The sequence below is a fragment of the Pelobates fuscus genome, chromosome 2 (assembly GCF_036172605.1).
Source record: "Pelobates fuscus isolate aPelFus1 chromosome 2, aPelFus1.pri, whole genome shotgun sequence".
NCBI lineage: Eukaryota > Metazoa > Chordata > Amphibia > Anura > Pelobatidae > Pelobates > Pelobates fuscus.
This window is the reverse complement of record NC_086318.1, coordinates 176,766,915-176,789,998: the sequence shown is the minus strand read 5'-3', so window position 1 is coordinate 176,789,998 and position 23,084 is coordinate 176,766,915. Positions and strand designations below refer to the sequence as shown.

Here is a 23,084-nt window from a genome sequence, read left to right as displayed (position 1 = left end):
TGTATGCCTTCAATAGTCATGGTGTGTTTTTTTTTTGGTTATAAATTTTTTTTTTTTTTTTTTGCTTGTTTAATTTGTCGTGTTTTAACATATATCGTTGTGTCTGGCTGTTTCAATGTGCTGGAGGATTGCCTTTGGGGTACCTCACATGCAATTGTTAAAACTTTTATACAATAAAAAGAAAAGAAATAAAAAAAAAAATATTACTGGGCAGTATAATGAGACTGTAACTTTTTTTTGTTAAAATATGCGTAATATCATATACTCCTGTGAGTTCCAGTTACATGGAGAAAAGTCTGGCCTTATGATATAACTAGTGATATAATGAATTCATATAATCTACAGTTATATCGCTGTTCTCATGGCAGTCTATATATGTTCACATACTGGGTCACCTGGGAGACCTGGTGGTCCGGGACGTCCATCTCTGCCTGGAACACCCTGCAAGCACAAAAAAGATCTATTCAATTTTGTACAAATATTAAGCTTAGTACATGGTGTTAAGATGGTACTGCAGTCTTCTATTCATTTCCCAACAGCTGAGCCTAAGTGATTATAGCTGCAGCAGGGAGTAGAGGAATAGTATAGATGAATGCAGCTTCCAAGACGATTCTCCCCAGCAAATAGAATATTCCCAAAACATGAGCCTAGACTTCATGAAGGGTGTAACAGGAATGGTCTTTATTGAAAACACACTGGCTTTTATGAGAAATCCTCCTGCAAGAGGACCTCCCACAGCAAACAAAGACATTAACCAATCATTATACAGTTTTGCAGTAATACACGCCTTCCCTCTGCCTGGGAGATACTGAGATAAGTTAAGGAATAAATCAATTATCTCCAGGCAGAGGGCACACAATTTCCCCAAAAGTTAGAACACCCCTTTCCCCACAAGGTATCCCCGCAAATTACATATCCCCTGATAGCCCCGATCTGGGGGACAAACATATCCAAATTTCACCCAGATCGGTTCAGAGGTTCTTAAAAAGTGTGGAAGTCATGTTTTACCGACCACACACGAGGCTCCTGCCCAAAACAGTTCCACAAATTCAGCGTGTGCGGTCGGTCAATTAAGAAAAAGGCAAAAAACAAACAAAATACCGAATAGATCCTCCTGGCTCATAGGAGCGATTGTTCCCCTTGTCTGTACGAACAAAACTACCGAAACTGCCGCTCTTCTGGCTGTTCAGTAAGTAAGAGAAGCCGGCTTACGGTAGTTTCAGCGGTGGTTCATGAGGTTGAGTGTCCGATTTTAGTTCCAGACACTCAACGACCAAGTCCCGCTGACTCCCCTCGTGCGAACAAGATGGCCGCCGTTTTCTTTTCCACGTGGCGTTCGGCTATACGAACAGCGGCCGCCCATGGAGCACTTAATCGATGGTTCTTTTGAACTTAATGAGCCAGGAGGGTGGTCAGTGTTCGGTAGTTTCAAACTACCGAACTAATATCCAATATTCATGCAGTTAATGGAGGAAACAAACGAATACAGAAGAAAATGTCAAATAAAAGTCCATTTTCTTCACACATGGCATGTGCTAAGGCCATTTGATATATTTTTTAAGAATATAAGTAGCAGTACACGAAAAAAAATGTAAGGTTGGGGATCTGGAGCTAATATTTGTTATTTAGGAAGAGCCTGGTGCCATGGGATTTCAGAATTTTACTTACAGTGTATTGTAGCATGAAAGGTTTGTTAATTTTTGCTCAGGAGTTACTTCAGAATGTATACCAGTATAAGTTAATGGACTTTTCCCAAACTTGTGATATGTAGTGATACATAAGAAACTTGAATAAATCAGTAGGTAGTTTTAACATGTTTTGCTCTCATCACAACTTCCTTTTCAGTTTATTTATATTATGCCAGAAAGACTTGGTCCAATACTGACACAATGTTGATGAGACGGCAAAACTGTATAGTTCATTGTTGCTGTTTTTTTTATTCAAGGTACTTTGGATTATAGCCAATGATTTGGATTTTAAAAAGTTGCTCATTTGCTATCCAAAAGAGCATTCTATGATAATTTTGGAAACATGATTTTCAGCATTGCTGTGTCCAAGATGAACTTTTCCCAAAGACTGACTTCTGATATGTAGATATAATCAATTTATTCATTTACATACAGAGATGTCTACTCACTTCTGCACCAGGAAGTCCTGGTACTCCTGGAAGTCCTCGAGGCCCCTGCAAAATGAACATTAATATAACATATTGTTCAGTCATTACCTGATGATAACTTGTAAACGTACACATATCTAAATCAACTAACACACTAACACAGAACATGTTTTCATATTTTAATACTGTATTAAAACACTTAGCCACATCTAATTTCAAGAATTATAGAAAATCATGTCTAATACTGTTATGGCAGGAAGAAAAATGAAAGAAGGAACTGTTCCTTGGTATTTACCTGGATACCTGGTTCGCCGGGCGGTCCTCGTGGACCCTGCAAACAGACAATAAGTAGCATGCCCCATAAACCAACTTTGGCTTTATATAGTTGCGTACTTTTTATATATTGCATACTGGGAAGTCTTAATACAATAGTTACAGGAACTAATCATCGGTCTAATAATTTAAAAAAAATAATGAAGCATACATGTAATGTATTCATTGATATTGAACAAAATTTCCCCTATCGTATATCTAAAATATGGAAAGAAACTTACACATACATACAAATTGAATGTATAAGCAGAAAGGACAGTTATCAACTGAGGTTTTGTCAGCTAGGTTGTAGGGTATGTAGCAGTGTTATAGATCGAGAAACAAGGTGGTTGCTTGTACCAAAGGAATATAATTATTAGTAGGCTAATCTTTCCCCTCCATAGTATGCTATGATTGCTTCTTCACATCTAGAAAGACCACTCAAAATAATAACTTCCCTAAGTGATATGAGATTCCATATGCACACAGTGACACTCAGAGGTAAAGTATTGACTCGGATCCACTTACATTTGCAACTAATCTCTGTTCAGGATAGGTGAAAGGTATTATGAACTCCACAAACTGTGCATTAACACGCATTCACAGAAAATTACACTGTTTATTCACAGAGGCCGTGGCATAGATAAGTGTGACCTTGAATTGCAGCACAATTTCATCTCACTAGAGATGGATCACACAGACATTGCTAAATATGTAGTTTCTTCCATACAATGCCATTATCATGCGCTACCACTCTCTAGGTAGCAGTGAAATGTCACGCTCACACACATCTCTATCTCTCTATGTTCTAGAGATGGTGTGCTTTATTTTTATAAGATATGTGACCCCAGCCTTGACATATTTAAGAGGATGAGTTAAGGTACTTGAAATACATTTGACGGATGCATTTTTGGCTTTTGTGTCTGTAGAAGTTTTAGTATTTTTATATGTTGTTCTGCACACCATACATAATGTTCCTCATAACTATTGTTTTTTTAAATTGTTGTCATTATTGCTATTATATAGTTTTTATTATATAAAATCAGATATTACTAGATGTAATATTGTAGTTTAGTATCCTCTGTTATATATACTCCATATGTTTGTTAGCTTTTTTTGTAACATTTTATTCTGTGTATTTTTGCATCATTTTTAACTGTGTAATTAAATAGTGCATTATTTCTGTTAAAGACTACTTACCTGAGGGCCGTCTATACCATCCCCTGGCAATCCAACCTCTCCAGGCGGTCCTTGTACACCAGGCAATCCTCTTTCACCCTGTTAATTGGTTAATTAATCTATAGTTACTATTTAATAAGGGAAGATATTGTAGTACAAGATAAAAATGTTGTTGATCATTTACAATAAAAGAGAACATATAAGTCCTGCAATAAATTGATAATATTACATAACAGTGGAAAATAACCTACCAATAAAAAGAAGATGAATAATACTGTAGTCAGGCCACATTTTTTATTTTGTAAACGGGATTACTATAATTCTACTCATGGCTTATTATATAATGTGATATTTCTACTTAGTGGATAATTATCCAGCTATAAAGGTGATATTTGTTCATCTTAATTGCTAACTTTTGAATCCCAAATTATTGTGATCTATATTTACGATGATGTTTCAGAAGCTTAAATGCGGGTTGAGCATGATAGGATATGTAGTTAACATGCAAGTATCTTGGATACTACGATTAGCCTTTAAAATAAAATAAAAATCTATATATTATTCTTTCCACAAGTTTCATAATGCTTTCAAATTAACTTCAATACAGCTTTAAAGCAATATTGGAGAGAATAATTTGCCTTACATTGCACGTTAGTTGTTGTTTTTTTTTTTTTTTTTTAAACCATAAGCCAGAAAAAGATGTATAGCGTGGTCTGGTGATTATGGAGTTTGGAGTTTTCCTAAGTCTATCTCCTCTGTATTATCTTATTTTCCCACACTGATGTTAATAATACACTACAGTCCCCTAAAATCACTTCCTGAAGTCAGGAGGGTTTCATGTTAATTTGCTTTGAATGAGAGTGAAATGTGGAAGTGAGCACTTCACATAGAGAATGTGATCATCTGGTTTGAGTACATAGGATCCAGAGCTGCAGGGTTGTCATTGGGTTTTACAATGATGTTTTCCAAACTTTTGAACTGTAATCTTCTGAAGGAATTGTGTAAGAATGTGTTTTTGCAAAACAGAAGAACATTTCTGCTGCTGACTTGTGTTTTGGGGACTCATCCAGGATCTCAACACCATAAAACGTAACCAATCCAGCTTTTCAGATCTTGCATGGAGCCCTCACACTGGTTACCAAAAGAGGTAAGCCATCCTTTTATAAACGGCATTAAATTAATAAGCTGAATGCACTATGTACAAGGCAAGTGTGGCCTGATAAGGAGTTTTGTGAGGCACAATCTGAAACTATGTACAAGGTGTGAGCAATCCTTAGGGTTTCCAACAGACCAAAACATGGTTCAGGCAACCATTGAGAAACAGACTTTCTTCTGGTGAAATAGCAACCCCATTTATTGTTGTAATCACAGTTGTTATAATAGTGCCTACGTGAATTAACCCAGCATTATTTGGTGTTTTTTTAAGAGGGTTTCTTAGGTGAAGCTAGCTTTGTGCATGGTTCAATAAATCCATGCGTTTAAAGGTTCAGTTAAAAGAGGTTACTTGGAGAAGCTAGCGTTGTGTTTTGTGTAAGGTTCAGTGACCTTGGCTGTATGCAGTCATACAGTAAGACCAGCTTTATGGTCAAGTTAGCTACTGCGATATCAAAAGTGAACAAGCTAAATATTCTGAGGCAGAGTGCTTTGATTCACCAGCTTGGTTTATGAGTCAGCATGAAGACCTCATTGTGTCAAATATATGCTAAACTAGTTTATAATTAAAAAAACAGAGCAAAACAAAAAACTGCATTTGAATGTCAGTGTCTGTTTCACGTTGTGCAGCAACATATTGTAAATGAGATGTGAGATTTTCTATTCAGTTATGTTCAGTTTTCTTGTAAATCTCTAGAGCTTGTGATTAGAGTTTCTGTAATTAGAGTGTTCCTAACTAGTCATAAGTACATGGCACAATGAGTATAGCAGTCCAGTAACTGAATGATATGATGTGATGTCTGTTATATAGTAGATGTTTCTGTACATCTGCAATGATTGTTTGTAAAACTACATATGCAAGATTCCTCTGTTATTTTGTTTTTATTTTTTAAGTTGTGATTTGCTGTAAAGCATTGTCTATACTTCCATATAGTCTGAGATTGTTTCTGTGTTCAGTCACTTTTTTGCTCAGTGTCCAATATTCATGTGTAGCTCTATCCGATAAAACCATTCGTTCTTTTATTTTCTCTGCAAAATTATAAAGCATGAAAGAAAATTTAGCTGTTATATAAATTATGATAAGAATATTATTTGAAGGCAAAAATAGATTTGGATAGTGGAATAATTTGGATGGGCCAAATCGCTTTGTCCAAAAACAACAAAAAAAGTTTAGATGGTATGATCTTTGTCCATGTGGAAGTTTGGCTTGCCTGAACATCACCCATGCAAAATATTTGGGGAAAAGAGTTGACTAAGAGTGGAACTGCTTTACTGCCTTACTACCTTCTTGTTCTGTTTCTTCATTCAGTAATACAGACTTGTGTTGTCATTCAGATGTAGGTTCATACTGGCACTAGTGAGATGACCCATCACTCTCCACCTACTCACTTCCTTGCTGCTCAATTTGCCCTTCTTCGAGAACGACAATCATGGGAACTTGCAGGGGTGAGCCATGGGTCTGTAAGTCCTGGGTGCAATAATTGTTTTGGTGCCTCTTGGTTAGCTCAGATTCTACGCACAGATAAAGACTCCACTGGCAGTCCTTCTACTCTCCACCAATAGCAACCACAGTGCATGTGTAATTCCCTAGCTGGTGCTCCTATCACTGGCTAATAAATATAGGAATGGAGTGACTGATGTCACTCAGTTCAGACTCCAGATTGCTGACATTAAAACTATGTAATAGACAAAAACATATATATGTCAAATCTGTATACAGTCATCAGCCACAACATTAAAACCACCTGGCTAATATTGTGTAGGTGCCCCTCGTGCTGCCAGATCAGCTCTGATGCATTGCAACATGGACTCTACAAGACCTCTGAAAGTGTCCTGTGGTCTCTAACATCAAGACATTAGCAGCAGATCCTTTATGTCCTGGAAGTTGCAAGGTGGGGCCTCCATAGATGTGATTTTTTTTCCAGCACATCCCACAGATGTTTAATCAGATTGAGATCTATGGAATTTGGAGGCCAAGGTAACATTTTGAACTCTTTGTCATGTTCCTCAAACCATTATTTAAAAAGGTGTATTAGTTTAGCAGGGTGCATGATCTTGCTGAGAGAGACTACTGCCATCAGGGAGCACCATTACCATGAAGGGTTTTATGCGGTCTGCAACATTCTTTAGGTAGGTAGTACATGTCACATACATGAATGCCTGGACCCCAGGTTTACCCAGAGAATAACATTGCCTCTGCCGTCAGCCTTCTTACCAACGTGCATCCTGCATCTCTACCCAACAAACAAACACCTAGCCATCCACCTGATCTAAAAGAAAATGTGATTCATCAGACCAGACAGTCTTTTTCCATTGCTCCATGGTTCAATTCTGATGTCTCCATTGATGGCACTTTCAACAGTGGACAGGGGTCATCATGAGCATTCTGACCAGTCTGTGGCTATACAGCCCCATACACAGCAAACTGTGATGCACTGTGTGTTCTTATACCTTTTCATCATGACTAGCATTAGGATTTTCAGGAATTTAAACTGCAGTAGTTTTTCTGTGTGATCAGACCAGATACGCTAGCCTTTGCTTCCGGCGTCCATTAATGAGTCCTGGGTGCCCATGATGCTAAACATTGTCCACACATTATTCGTCTTTGCGCAACAATGTGCATATTGGGATCACCCCATAAGACATGTCATTTCGAATATGCAATGACCTAGTTGTCTAGGCATCACTATTTGACCCTTGTTAAAGTCACTCAGATCTTTACACTTTATCCATTTTTACTGCATTCAACACATGAAATTCAAGAATTGACTGTTCACTTGCTGACAAATATATCACACCTTGACACAAAATAAGCAATGCTATTCACTTCACCTGTCAGTGATTTTAATGTGTGGCTGTATACATAGCAATACATGTATATAGCCATACAAATAATTTATAAAAGCAATCCCAGTGCAAATCTCCAAAGGTTGCATATGGTCTTCTTTAGATTGCTATAGTACCAGCTACCTAGTAGACAGACAGCACAACACTGGCACAAATAAATGTATGAAACTGTCTTCAAATATGCAAAGCTCTCTCCTCCAGATCCAGCTGATAAGGGACTATGCAATTTAATATCCGAATATGGACTATGTAGCATGTGCGCTGACAGAGAATAAAATCAAACAGAACAAAAGGAGATAAAGAGTAAGTTTGGAGAGTGCACCCGCCTTGTAGCTAATTAGTGCCACCTCCGCCTCCTCTGACTCTGTAGCTTGAAATGAGCTTTGCAAAAGATATACTAAATTGAAACCAGGTGAGCCTTCTTCATTACTCAGTCCCAATATATACCATCCAGCCATTATCGAATCATATATTGTACTATACCCAGTGTCCTCTTTATATGTCCCAGAATACTTTGCACAATTGTATGCCTATTTTGTCCAGAACAGCAATCCTAAAATGCCCATTTAATTTCATGAAACATTGGCTGTGGACCCAGATATTGAGTTATTATTGTATCTGTACAAAATAGCATCATGCTTAGATACAATTAATTCGAGTTTGCAAAGTGCTCATTCACATTATGCATAAGCACAACAGGGTCTTCTAATTTTACAATTCAATTCTAGCTCTAACCCACATAATATTTGGTAACATTTTAACAAAAGAAACACATTATACATTTTGTGTCAATTAAAAATGTAGGTGAGCCAAACATTATTATCATTAACAACACATGCCTTTCATTTGTGAATCTGCCCAAATCACAACATAATATTACTGACTCAATGGGCAAATTGAGGTATTTGGCACTACATTTTTTAGTAGCTGATAAATACAAATATGCATATGCCACAAATGTTATTGTTGGGAAAAATCTTTACAGATACACACACAGTAAATAAATCACCAATTTTACTTAAATTTGTGAATAATGTGTTAGTACCTTATTATTTTTTTTAGTATAAATGAGTGCAGTCAGACCATCTGTGATTGTCAACCCACAATACATCATTCATGTACCTGAGACACATTTACTCACTCACAACCCAATCATATTTTCTCCCTAATGACATGCCCATAGTCATCCTTTTTTGCATATGTCCTAAACCATAACCTTTAAAACCCCCAAAAAGACATTAACACCTATTTAAAGTGGATAAAATATCACGGCTTTAATAAATTATATACATAATTAAATATATAAATAACAAAATGGGTCATTGCCAAACATTCCCAATTTTCCCATAGACACATAATTCACCCCAACTTTTAACAGCACAATATCAACTGACAATTACCCATAACATAAGCTAACAATAATCCATATAACAAGATATGAATAACATAACACAAGACACGGCCACAAGAGGCCTTATACTCCAAGTGATTTAACATTGTACGGGTATACCGAGATACCCCTACACACCCAGGTTGAAAACCACCTACGGGCTCCAACCTACCAATTAACAAATTCAACCATGTAAATATTGTTACCAAACTTCCAAACATCACAGCTACCAAACCTACCAACCCCCCAATGTCTTATCCAGCCCCCACCACAGCTCAGAGCTTGACTCCTCATGCTATCTGAGCACCCCACCCCGCATAAACAATGCTTGTCACCAACGTCGGAGAGGTGCACCCTATCATGCCAAAAGCCTGGCTTCCAATTCAACATGTCTCACAACTGTACCCCCAGTGCATGGACTACCTCTTATTAACTTGCCCCCTGCTCCTAGCCACTGCCACAGGTTCCTGTCACGTATTCATCCGCTTATAGAAATGTGGTTAATGACATTTACTGTCCACACAGGAAAAGTTGTGCCGAACAGCAACCTAATCCACAGAAGGGTTAATGTTGAGCAGCAATTATGCAAATGAAACCTGGTAACTGACTGTGGGGTCAAAGGCTGGTTAAAGCCTATCAGAACTAAAGGGGGGATATTTAGGCCCAGTTCTCAGCCTGCTCAGTGCCCTGTCATGGTTTCCCTTGTGGTTGTCCGAGAGCGCGTTCCTGTTATTAGTTTTCTACCTGTTTTTTACTTTGGCTTTGTTTATTGACTTCTCTATATTCTGGTATCCTGACTCCTGGCTTTCCTCATCGCTGCGTCCCTTTCTGTGTTCCCTGACCTCGGCTAGTATTTTTGACTATTCTATGTACGTTAAATCTGGCCATTCCAAGGACCGGTAATACGTAACTTATTTGTCATCCGTGCTATACAGTTCTACGTGCTGGATCAAACAGTAATCCCGACAGTTCCCTAGCAGGACACCAATGGAACGGGGCACCATCTCTGACCAAATTAAAACTACCACTGGCACCATAGCCCTCAACTTATCTATGTCCCGCTTCATACAGTGCACGAGTTCCCTTTGGGGCACCCGACCCAGATCGTTACCCCCAGCATGTAGCAACAGAAAACCAGGTGACTGCCCTGAACCTAAACGCCTAAAAATCTCTGAAAAGACTTCCCTCCATCTAAAACCCCTATAACCAAACCCAAATAATTGGACCAAGCACCGTGGAGAGCCCAGCTGTCCTCCTTGATGTTTAACTGCGGCTCTCTTGTGCACCCAATGAATGAATGAGTGGCCCACCAACCAGACGACCCAACCTACAAAAGAAAGGAAAAATTTTACCAACAAGGAACAACCAAATTGTAGAATATTTTTTAATTTTTTATTTATATCAAACGGTCTAATCTCACGTATGACCGGAACCTGAAAGACTCCAACATCCAATTATTTGTACTAATTCATCCCTCAGACCCAACCGTGCTGCTTCCATTGCAGCACCAATTCTAAAGGAATGTGTGCCAAACTGTAAAGGATCCAACCCCAAATGGCCTAGGCCCAAGCGAAAAACCCAGAAAAACTGACATTTCGTTAAAGATCACCCATCATCATGCATCAGAAAAGAACCTCGAATCCTAGGACGAGCTTGTAAATAGGCGGAAGCACAGGAAACCGAACACAGACGATCCCTGTAACGAATAAAGAATAATCATGCACCCCTTACCAAAAACATCTGTTTTTGACTGCAGCAGACTGATGACAATGCGATCATTCTTTAACTCAACATCCTCCAATTGAATGCCCCCCCACCAGCTCGACTAACACTCACCAACTCAGCGCCACCAACTTATCCTCCGTCAAACGGTATTCCTCTGCTAGCTAATCAATTTCAAACCCAAAAAACTGAGACACGAGGTCGGTCCAACCGTTTTGTCAGCCGCCAAAGGGACTCCAAAAAAATGGGCAACCCATTCCAGTATATGTACGCAAACCTACGTGACAGGCATCCAAACCGGCGGGACCGACACACAGGAAATCATCCAGATAATGAACCATGAACTTGTTACCCAAATCTACCTTAACCACCTATTCCAGGAAAGTACTACATTTTTCAAAATAAGCACATGAAATGGAGCATCCCATGGGCAAACAGAGGTCTACAAAGTGCTTACCCTCAAAGTAACAGTTAAGAAGATGGTGACAATCAGGATGAATTGGTAACAGGCAAAAAGCCGATTCCACGTCAGCTTTAGCCATCAACGCCCCATGCCCCGCGTGCCTAACCAGCTCGACATCATTGTTGAATGATGCATAAGACACAGAGCATAAGGCCGCATCAATGTCATAGGGGTACGAAAGATGATGTATAAGAAGGTACTTCCCTGGCTCCTTTTTTGGCACAACTCCTAAAGGAGAAACACAAAGATCAGGCATGGGGGGGGGGGTTATTGAAGGGTCCCACCATCCTTCCCAATTGGACCGCTTTAACTAATTTAACCTTTACTACCTTACTACCTCTGGAAATTCGGCAAACGATTTTAAATTATGGAACCAGCGCTCCAGGATCCGATCCTGAGATGGAATGATGAAACCATGCGTAAAGCCTTCCCGCAGTAGCGCCACATCTGCCTGGTTAATGTCGTAGTTTAGCCATGGCAGCATCGGGCTGACCCTCACCGGCGTTAATCCCAGTGGAAGTAGATGGAGCCGCGGTACAGCCCCCACCCCCTGCCGCCGCCTTCCCTCGTTTGAAACAATGGTTGAGGCTGTGCGCCCTTCCACAGCCAGAACTCTCATGCTTAAATCTACAAGTTGAGCCCCACTTACATTGTCCCTCATTGAATGACCAACACAAACTTTTCTTGTGCAAGGCCGACGAGGTGGAGGCTGAGCCCGCGCCGGCCCCGGACTGAAAGGGTGATACCGATTTTTTGCAACATCATGAGCTTGATCCATAACGGCAGGTCCATTTGTTCCCACCGCATGCTTGGGTTAGCTGAGAGACCCTGACGAAATTGTTCATCGTAGCGCCACCAAGCTAAACCCCCATATGTCCTATATGCCTCCCATATGCCATCCAAATAGCAAAAAAGTTGGGAACACCGCTCCGGATATTTCTCACCTGGCACACTGGCTAAAATGCAGAATGCCCGCAAACAAAAAAAATACTTTGGTATCTTGCGATACTTCCATCTTTTCTCTTCCTACTCCTTCTTTGCGTCCTTTTTATCTTCTTCCTTTAAATCGATGTACTCCTCTAATGGGAGAAGTGCATAGATGTCCAGGACCTCGCCTTTCCAGATTTTCTCCTTTAATTCCGGTTTTAAGTGACAACCGATTGGCCCGGCAAAAGATACATGTACATTTTGCCGCACAGCATCCGGGACGCTACTCGCCAGTTCGACAAGTTCATCACCGACATCTGTAAACACCAACGACGATGCCCCAGACATGACTTCTGACCCTCCCACTGCTAACTGCGACAACAACGGAGCCCCTGCACCTAAACCCCCGGAACTTGGCACCCAGACTTGCCCAAAAACTCCCTGGTTGATCCTGCCCCATACTCCAATTATCTAGAAAAGTCTTGGATCTCCAGAACAATGAGCAGAAGTAGACTCACCAGCCAAACCCCTGGCTGGTAACATTTGTGGAGCGGCAGCCGTATCTCCGCCGTCCAAGGACCCAGGAGTTAACGCCAACATTCTGGGACCCGTGTCCTGGACCCGTGCCATGGAAGGATGCACCAACGATCTGTAAGGAGATGAAGACATGGGTAGGGTGTCTATTCAGCTCCTGACCTGCCCACCTTCCCACCTTCCCAATGAGTACCCCTATTCAAGATATCCAAGCTTCGTCTGATGTCCTGGCTCTTGCGGTCGTCATAAATAGTTAACTCGCCAGTTTGCCTCCTGTCAGGGGAGCTCCCGCTATCGGCTTCCTCTATCGAACGGTAAAATTCGCTGACTGGGTCTGCTTGTGACCTGTACTGCGAATGCCGGCCGCTCCTAGATCTGCTCTTAGCATGCCTGCCAGCCTCCACCTGGGAAAGCACGCTAGGGGATCTGGCGTTATGGTCCTGGGAGCAGTGCAATCCACCCTTCCGTGCATGGTCAGCCCTACAGGGCCCTTCTGTAGTGCGCCCTGGAAGGGAACCACTGCAGCTGTCCCTGACCCCTACTTCCTGCCTACCCGGACTCCTCCGCGGCATCAGGGGCCGTTCACTACTGCGTACAGTTCTACTGGGGTGCTCCGCCACCTGCTCTTGTTGCCTTCCTAGGTGCTACCCACTTGCCTTGCAGGCACTCCTTTTGTGCCTACCATGTCTGGAGCTGCGCATTTCCTGGGCCTGAATGCCTGTTGCCTGGGTGGGCTGCCTGACTCCCCCTGCTTTGCTCTCCAGTTCTGAGTGGCCACCTATCACAGTCCCCCCATCTCCCATATGTGATGGCAGTGGACCACTAGGCCCAACTCACCCGGCACAGGACCCTCAGCAGCCAGTAATGAATCCGCCCTAGCAGCACTCCGTGAGCCTATGGAGCCTGCTGTGGAAGGAGCCTGCCGTCTGGCGCGGCGCAACCTTTTGTGCCGACCTGCCGCCCACAGTGAGGCTCGGCGCCATCTGTCTTGTTGTCCTGCAGTCTGCCATGCAGCACAGCGATCCCCGTGCCGTCATCCCGCCGTCCACCTCAGGGACATGCTCAGGCTCTGATCCCTCACATCGTGGCTCCTTCTTCTCACCTCACCGCTGACATCACCGCTCCTAGCCGCAGGCTCTGCCGAAGAGCTCCTTCTCCGCCATCTCCTGGGAACTGCACTGGGGCTCAATAGCTGGGGCGGCCTTGTCTGCCTCGTGGGCTGGCGCAACAGCGCCTGGGATCCATAAAAGCAAGGCAGTCCTGAAGCCAGGAAAGTCCCCTCTCACGAACAGCAGACCGGATTCCGTCCATCAGAACCTCCATCCCAGGATCCATCTGAAAAATGAAGCAGAAACACCACACACACCTGCAGCACACAACAACAGGTAAGTATGGCTAATTAAAATGGCCCCTAATCTAAAATGTCCGTTATTAATAACTGATTTAAAATAAAGCCCTGCCCCCACAACCACCTAGCCAATAAACACCCACCTCTCAATATGCCTGCCTTCTAGCTCTGTCAAGGCCCATTCCCCTTAGCTTCGCTGGTCCCTGGGCTACAATCTGACTCATGTTTCTCCTTCACCACTAGTCACATTTCCATCCTTACCCTCACCCATACGGCACACTCAACCCACTTCCTCCTATACTCATTTTCCTCCCTCATTTTCCTGCTGGCTCATATTTCATCCATCACTCTACCCTCATTTCCTCCATTATCGTCAGTCTCACTTTCCACTTTAACCCAGCCTTATTTAATTCCTCACTCAACAGCCTTACATCCTCCCTTAACATCAATTCTATTTTTTCCTCACCTACAGCCATATTTTCACCTTAAACCTGAGGTATATTTGCTACATCATACGCAAATGATTTTGCACATCCAGACTCCATCTCTACATCATCTACCAGACATATTTCCTCTCTCATGCCTCAGACAAATTTCAAACTGGGCTCCCATCACAATTCCTACCTCGAATATCAGTTAAATTTCCTTCCTAAATCATATCAGCCGCATTTTCTTCCCAAACCATCTCAGCCACATTCCCATCCTAAACCCTCTCAGACATCTTCCCATCCTAAACCCTCTCAGACATCTTCCCATCCTAAACCCTCTCAGTCACATTTCCTTCTTAAACCATATCAGCCACATTTAATCCTTCATTGTGTTAAACATATTTCTTCTTCCTTCCAATTCCATTTCTTATTAAACACCATACACAGTTTTTTACATATTCCTTTAATTTTGTAAATGTGTCCTTTCACTTTTGGCCACAGTAGGTGGAGTTATCCCATGTCTAGGGTATAGCTTGCGTAACAAATCCAATCTATACTCATTGTTCACTCACATGGTCCTGTACATTTTAATACATCATATTATGGGGCAGTATGTGATCATAGTGACATCAAATGGTCTTAAGTTTAGGCTGAGAATAATGGGAGTTACGGTCCACAGCCTATTGAATGTATATAACCACTAATCCTAAATCCTATTAAATCCTAAACCCTCTAAGCCTAAATCTATCATAACGCTAAACACCTCATGACTATTAGTCCCCTTAACATAAAAGACCACTGACTCAAAACCCTCTGTCTCTCCTTAGCAGTGTCATTTTAAACTGTGGCTATGTTAATTGGTTCTGTAATTGTGGTCTGCTCGTATGAATGCATTAGCATTTAAGAGTCACTCAAAAGAGGGTCAGGAACTAAAACACTGAATTGCATATTCCACCTAAAATGGACATTTAATAACTATATTCAGCAATTTTGTAATTAAATATCATTTACATCCTCTTCATCTTTTTCTTCCTTGACCACCCTGTCCTAAATTACTTTTAAATGTGAGCATTTCATGTATACCATTGTTATATGAAAAACCAGACATTGCTCTGTATCCCACAAATTGTAAAACGCTTGCCTAGAACTTGTCAACAGCACTCCAAAACAATACAGAAAACAAACAGGATGCTCATCATAATAATGAGGAAATAGAAAGGACTATTTATTAGTGCCAGAAAACAATAATCACGGTTAATGTGATTGAAAGACAATCAGCAATGTTTTGTAAGGAACACAAGTCTTTGCCAACTTTATCAATAATTGACAGTTGTACATATACCATTTCAGCATTATCGTGAGGCTTGTTTACTGCATATGAATAAAATAAAAATAACTCCAAAAAAACAATGTCTGCTGTATAATTGGCACTGATAACTCCTAGTTAAATTAAGCACTTAACACAAAATAGCAGGGCAACTCTAACCTCGCTCAGCAATGTCAAAAGATACATTTTAATTCAATATTTTTGTATACATGTGTAGCTGGTTAAAAAACACTTTTAAACACGTTTTTTGGTTTATTTTCTTTTTTAGAATGCTTAGTGAATACTAAGCCAGATCTCCAGCAAACTTGAAGTGAGGATATCTTAGCAACATAGAAACATATGTGACGGCAGATAAGAACCATTCGGCCCATCTAGTCTGCCCAATTTTCTAAATACTTTCTTTAGTCCCTGGCCTTATCTTATAGTTAGGATAGCCTTATGTCTATCCCACGCATGCTTAAAGGACCACTATAGGTCCCTCTAGTTTTAACCCTGCAGCTGAAAACATAGCAGTTTCAGAGAATCCAGCCTCTAGTGGCTGTCTCACTGACAGCCACTAGAGGCCGCTTACGCGATTCTCACTGTGAAAATCACAGTGAGAAGACCCTGACATCCATAGGAAACCATTGAGTAATGCTTTCCTATGGGCGGTTTAAATGCGCATGCGGCATGCGCATTCGGCGCTGACGTCGGCAGGAGGAGGAGAGTTCCCCAGCGCCGAGGGAGCACGGCGTTGGAGAAAGGTAAGTGGCTGAAGGGGTTTTAACCCCTTCAGCCCAGCGGGAGGGGGGCCATGAGGATGAGGGGGAACCTAAGGACTACATAGTGCCAGGAAAACGAGTTTGTTTTCCTGGCACTATAGTGGTCCTTTAAACTCCTTTACATCTTAGGAGAGGTATACGGGTACCTTGAGTGGGTAATTAAATGAAATGTAAAGTCTGGACTTTGTAGATAGGGGATTTGAAGACTATATAAGACAATTGTTTTCTATTTGCCAACCACTAATAGTTTTTTTTTACATCATTTTTATTTTGTTCATCAAAAGTTGGAACAATACAAGGAGCGAACGCTTAGAAATATACAATACAGTTCAAGGCATAGTACATTACATACAGTGTTTGTTTACAATCTGACACTCTAGCGCAGGTGTGGTTACGCTATAAAACCAAGTAATAGTTGTCAGGTGTCCCAGAAGGCATGTATGGTGTACTTCTCTGCCATGGATGAACTTTTTTCTGTGACAACATTAGGTAGGAGTGTAGCGTGTGATCAATGGTGATCTTACACAGCTTATGGAGGGTCGGGCTGGAACATATAGTCTTGTCCAAGATTTATACAGTGTGAGGTTGGGCAAGAGTAGCTGGGGGGAGTGGGGTTAGAGGGGTACTGTACTTGGTAATGGTCAAGAACATACAACAAAAGTCATCAAATTATAACATTACAATATAACCATATCTGATAACAAATTAGAACTAAGTAATGCATTGGGTTGTAGTCAGTTAGTAGCAGGATCGGAGAGTTCTAGCTTTAGATCCTCCACTTGAAAGAGTACCGTGAACGTAGAGTGGGACTTGTTTAAAGTTAATATTGTAGGAATTTTACCCAGGGTTCCCAAATGGTTGTATAGATTGAGGATAATTTGTGACTCAGTGACTCTAAGAATCTGTCCTGTGTATCCATTCCCTGATAGAAGGGGCAGTTGTGTATTTATATGTATGATTTAAGAACAGCATTGCTGCTTTGGGTTAATGAGTGTCTGTGGTGCTCTTCAGAAGCCATTTGTGTGATTTCATCTGCTGTACAGGAAATTGTAAGTGATGTACATTTACCATTAATGCTACATTCTCCGTACACACGTCAAGTAGCAAGTAAATATGTTGCATTAGCTAAGAGATGACAACGGATCTTGGCCTATAACTGCATTTTGATAACATCAAAAATTATTTTCAAGGAGATGAAGCTTCCACAGGCTACACTACAACTCTTAGAAATCCCACAATATATTTCTATTGCCTGCACAAAACATACTTCTGTCTCTATGTGAGTGCATGGGTACATGGGTATGTTTGTGTGTGTGTCTTCCCCTTTATGTACTTTGTATTATCCTATTTTTTTTTTGTATGTATGTGATGATTCTCTATATGGAGTGACCTTCTCTATGTTTTTGACAATGTTTCTCTGACTCGAGTATTTTACAATTTTTCTCTGTCGGACTGAGATTCAGTGAGTGCATTACTTTTTCTCCCTCTTAAGTCTCTTCAGAAACACTGAGCCATATATGCAGGGCTGCACAGTCTTCGGTGTGCACATTGTTTAACCAGCACATTTTCAGTGACAGACACACATTCACTGACAGACACAGACACATTTACTGACAGGCAGACACGCTCACTAACAGCCAGACACGTTCAATCATTTGACCAACACTGACCAACACACATACACCTACTGACAGACACACACACTCACTGACAGACACACACTCACTCTGAATAATAAACTCAATGACACACACAAAATCACTAATTTGACACACTCACACATACATATTCTCTCACACACTAATTAGTTTTATTTTAAGCCTTTGATCATTTTTTTTAAGGCCGTCCCTGCTTCCCTTTCTTTGGGAGAGCTGCTGTTGATCTTCTCCCTGGGGTCCAGCTGGTCATCTTCCTGATGTCTAGTGTGGGGCTTGTATCTTCTTGTTAATCTTCACTGCTCCCTCATGTGCTGTTTAGTGAAGCCGGGTTTGGTGAGATGTCATATTCTGGCTCCCGACATCACCACAGACGCTCCCTCGCTGTCCACGCCCAGACACACTATATTTTGGCAGAGTAGGTACCTGCTGTTTAGATAGGCAGGTGCCTACTCTGCCTTAGCAAACAGCAGGCTGTCTCTTGGGTGGCCAGCTGGCATGTTACAGAAGGAATGCATATATGCCCACCACCTAATACTACAACAGCTAAAGAAATCACAATGAGCATACAGGTTTGTGAGCCTGATTTAAAAAAAAAATCATAGTTTCCCATGCAAATACATTTTAGATCAACAGAATATATTGCTTTGTGACCTAAAATTACAAATTTGTTATTTACTAGAATAAACAAAATATATTTTACGGAGCTGTACAATATATTTCCTTGTTTTCTAGATGTATAAGTAAAATAAAATTCTGTTGTAACCTGATTAGAGTTAACACACTAAATATGCTTATAGCAGCAATAGTGTAAGCAATTATTACAATAATTAGCATGGTACCTTACCTTAGGACCCCTTGGACCTGGTGTGCCAGACATACCACTTTGCCCCTAGATGGGGATTAGAATTTAAAACGTGATTGCAAAAAGAAAATAAACATTTTGCACATAGCAAGTTACACATCAATTCATCAAATATATTGCTCAACATACACTTTAAATGACAGTGATGCCATGATACATAATATACTTTCTGTCAATGCCAATTCTACAAGTATTGATAAAATACTATTTTGTATGTTAAAGGAACATTCCAAGCACCATAACCACTATTGTATGTGGTAGTGGTGATGGTGCCACATACTTTGGCCCACACCATTGCAAGTAGTCAAACCATTTTACAATGGTTTGACATCTTACCTGGTATCCACAAGGTGCCAATCACTGCCTTCACTACTTCCAACATGGAGTTGGAACTCTATCTGATCTAAGCCCAGTGTAGGTCTTAGCTCATCATCTGAGAGTGATCAGTTGACACTTCCAGCTAACGAGCTAGGCCTACACTGTAGGGTTTACCTAAGGAGAGCTGAAAGAAGCACCTTTTCAACTCTCTGACATTAGTAGTGAAAGCCAGAAGACGGCCTGGCAGACCCCAGGTAAGCAGTCAAATTGCTCTGTTTCATCACTAACAAATATAACAGTATGTTAAAAAAAAAAATTATTGTGTGATCAGATGGAAACCTGTACTGCATGAAATTGCATATCCATGACAAAATAATGTACATTAGTAATAGTGAAGCCTACTGTAAACTTAGGTCAAGCCTACTGATCTATGCATGTGATCATTGTATCTTCAGAAGGATATTGATACCTTAGAGAGAGTTCAGAGAAGGACTACTAAACTGGTTCATGGATTGCAGGATAAAACTTACCAGGAAAGGTTATAGGAACTTAACATGTATAGCTTGGAGGAAAGACAAGACAGGGGGGATATGATAGAAACATTTAAATACATAAAGGGAATCAACACAGTAAAGGAGGAGACTATATTTAAAAGAAGAAAAACTACCACAACAAGAGGACATGAAATGTGAATGCCAACATGTTCTAAACTGACGAGATAAAATACTGCATACTAAATCTTGCCTTGATTTTTTTTAATTTAGCTATTTTTGAACAGGAGATGTGGCAGCTCAGCAGCTTTAATTCTATTCTATCTCCAATGAAATAACTTGGTTTATTGCAACTAAATTTCGTAGAGTATTAATGAAGACCCCAACTAATGAGCCTGCCCTTGTAGTGGAGAAATAGTTTGAAATTAAACAATGAAATATTTTGTCTTACCGGTACACCTGGTAAACCTGATCCTGGAGGTCCGATATCCCCTTTTGGACCTGGAGGACCAGGAGGACCTTCAATACCACCATCCTCTCCCTTGAAAATAAATTATTAAAACAATTCAATTAAAGAAAACATTTATTTATTAAGGATTCCTGTGCACTTTAAATTAGCCATTTACAAGTCACTCATGAACCAGATTCTAAAAAGAATGAACAAGGTGATAGTAGTTAACACAGTAGTTTCCAAACTTTTTAGGTTCAAGGTGCCTTTCATATTTCAGAATTTTTCCAAGGCACCCTAAGTCAAAATGTCTAGGTTGTATATCTGTACAGCGATGCTGCATTTACTGGCGCTACAGTGTAATGTACATTGTTGGTGTTTAAAGGGATGCTTGTATACATTTATTGTGTTTTAATACAGGGGTGTGTATGTATGTGATGTTTGCGTTTTATTGCAGGGGTGTGTCTGAATGTAACGTTCACTTTTGAATGTGGATGTACATTTGTGTGAAGTATTTGTGTTTAAGTGAAGGGGTGTTTTTGTATATTTTTTCATTTGAATGCAGGGGTGTGTTTGTATGTAATATTTGTGTTGGATTGCAGGAGTTTGCTTGTATGTTGTGCTGGTGTTTGACTGCTTGGATGTATGCACATACATACATACTTACTTACAAAGATATTCATGCACATTAGCATATAGATGCATATAAACACACCTACACATACACAAAATTCATATAGACAGCCACAGATACACACATATAGATACACACCGACAAATACACACACAAAGATACACATCGACATACACACACATGCACCCTGACACACACAAACATTGATACATGCCCACACTATGACACAGATACACACTGACATAAAACACACACCCTGACACACAGATGTGTGCGCGCACAGAGAACAAGAAGCACACTGACATATATATATATATATATACACACACAGATGCACACCCTGACACACACTCATACACATACTCATACACATACACACACTCATACACACACTCACACTCATCCACATACAAATACTCATGCTCACACTCACACACACTCATACACGCACACATACAAACACTTATACACATACAATCACACTCATACATACACTCAAATCCATACACACATACACACACACACACTCATACACTCAAAAACATACACTCACACACAAGTGATTTTTTTTTTTTTTTAATATCTCCAGCCATCCTCCTGTTAACTTTCCTTATGTGCCAGGAGGGTGGCTTGGAGTCAAGCTGCTGTGGGAGTGAGGGTTCCGGTCGCTGTCTTAAAGGACCATGGCACTCGACCGGGTCCCTGTTGAGCAGCAATTTTTAATTATAGCACCGGGGAAAAATTCAGTGGCACCCCTGTGTGCACACAGTTTGGGAACAGCTGAGTTAACAGAATGAACTGTTTGAACAAATTAACAAAAACAAATTGTAAGGAATTATGAGTGAGTATCGCTATCCTCTAATGAAAAGTGTAAACTATTATAATTAGTGTACATCATAACTAGCCCAAAATAATAGAATACTAATATTAATTCTTATAGAATCAGGTGATTCATGTAACACCTTCAGGGCCAATAACTAGGTATTTTTCTAATCCTAAAATACCGTATTTTTCAATGTATAAGACTATGTTTTTTAAATTTTTTAGTCTAAAATTAGGGCTTGTCTTTTACACACAATGTCACTGCAGGGGTTAAAAAAACAAACACTTGTGCGCAGGGCCTAAGGCAAGATGGCGCCTGCCACGTTTCAGTGTGCCATGGCCCACAAGCATTCCTGGCCTCCGTCCCCCGATCCACTTCTGAATACTGTGGCATGGAGGAAGAGGTCTCTATTTGCGTAGGAGCTGCAGCAGATGTCAGCAATTACCATCAACGGAACTCCAGAGACATGTCACACCTTAAAAGGAGCATCCTTATAAATATTTGATCCAGCTCAGGTAGGTCTTACTTTCTGATTTATATTTACAGGGGAAGGAAAAGAGGTCAGGGAGCAGAGGGAATACTGTTGTGATGTCCAAGTATGCCCTCACACCACCTGCTGTATTGTGGGAGCTGTAGCCTCCCAGCATGCACTATGAAGCCATTAACTTCACAGAGTATGGTAGCACAGGGGAGGCATGAGAATAAGAAGTGTGTTGTTCTCCTCAGAAGTCACGTCTAAAAAAAATTTAATTTGTTCTATTTGATGTTTAAAACATTGATTTCTTAATTTTGGGCTCAAAAAATAAGGGTTGTCTTATACACGGCAAAATATGGTATGTATATGTGGGTAGCCTTTCAAATAGTAGCATACATCATATTTGTTATGCATGCAATATTCAATTAAAATATAAACCTGTGATCCGATGTACAGGTAATGGGACATTCTTAAATTAAATTTTCTATAGTTTGTTAACAAATGAATATGTAACAATTAGGTTAGAATCTGATTGACATATATACAGAAATAAGGTATACAAATTATACCAAACAAGTGGAGCGCTCTAAACAGTAGAGGGGTTTACTCACCCCTTTGGTACAGTGACAGTCCTGAAAAACTTGAATGTACATATAAAAGGAAACAAAAAACATATAATGTAACATATAATGTAGAGTGTAACCTGTTTTCCAATTTGTGATTAATTCCACACCATGTGACTTCAAGAGGAGGATCCACAAGGACTTTCAAACATTTAAAAAGAAGGATTCCTGAGGCTATCATGCAGCTACTGAGGAAGCTCATAGAGTGAAACGCGTTTAGCTGATTATTCTGGACTTTTTATTGGA

At 40.5% G+C, this 23,084-nt stretch overlaps 1 protein-coding gene across 1 annotated transcript in view; it reads right to left on the bottom strand.

Moving 5' to 3' along the window:
- Window positions 1-23,084, bottom strand: part of LOC134586240 (collagen alpha-1(XIX) chain-like) — a 209,227-nt gene that overhangs the window by 167,235 nt on the left and 18,908 nt on the right. Inside the window, exons 5-10 of the mRNA XM_063441733.1 lie at window positions 20,287-20,376; window positions 19,009-19,053; window positions 3,629-3,706; window positions 2,412-2,447; window positions 2,138-2,182; window positions 388-441 (exon numbers count right to left, since the gene is read on the bottom strand). Of these exons, the coding sequence (XP_063297803.1) occupies window positions 388-441; window positions 2,138-2,182; window positions 2,412-2,447; window positions 3,629-3,706; window positions 19,009-19,053; window positions 20,287-20,376 (348 nt within the window). The remainder of the gene's footprint in view (window positions 1-387; window positions 442-2,137; window positions 2,183-2,411; window positions 2,448-3,628; window positions 3,707-19,008; window positions 19,054-20,286; window positions 20,377-23,084) is intronic.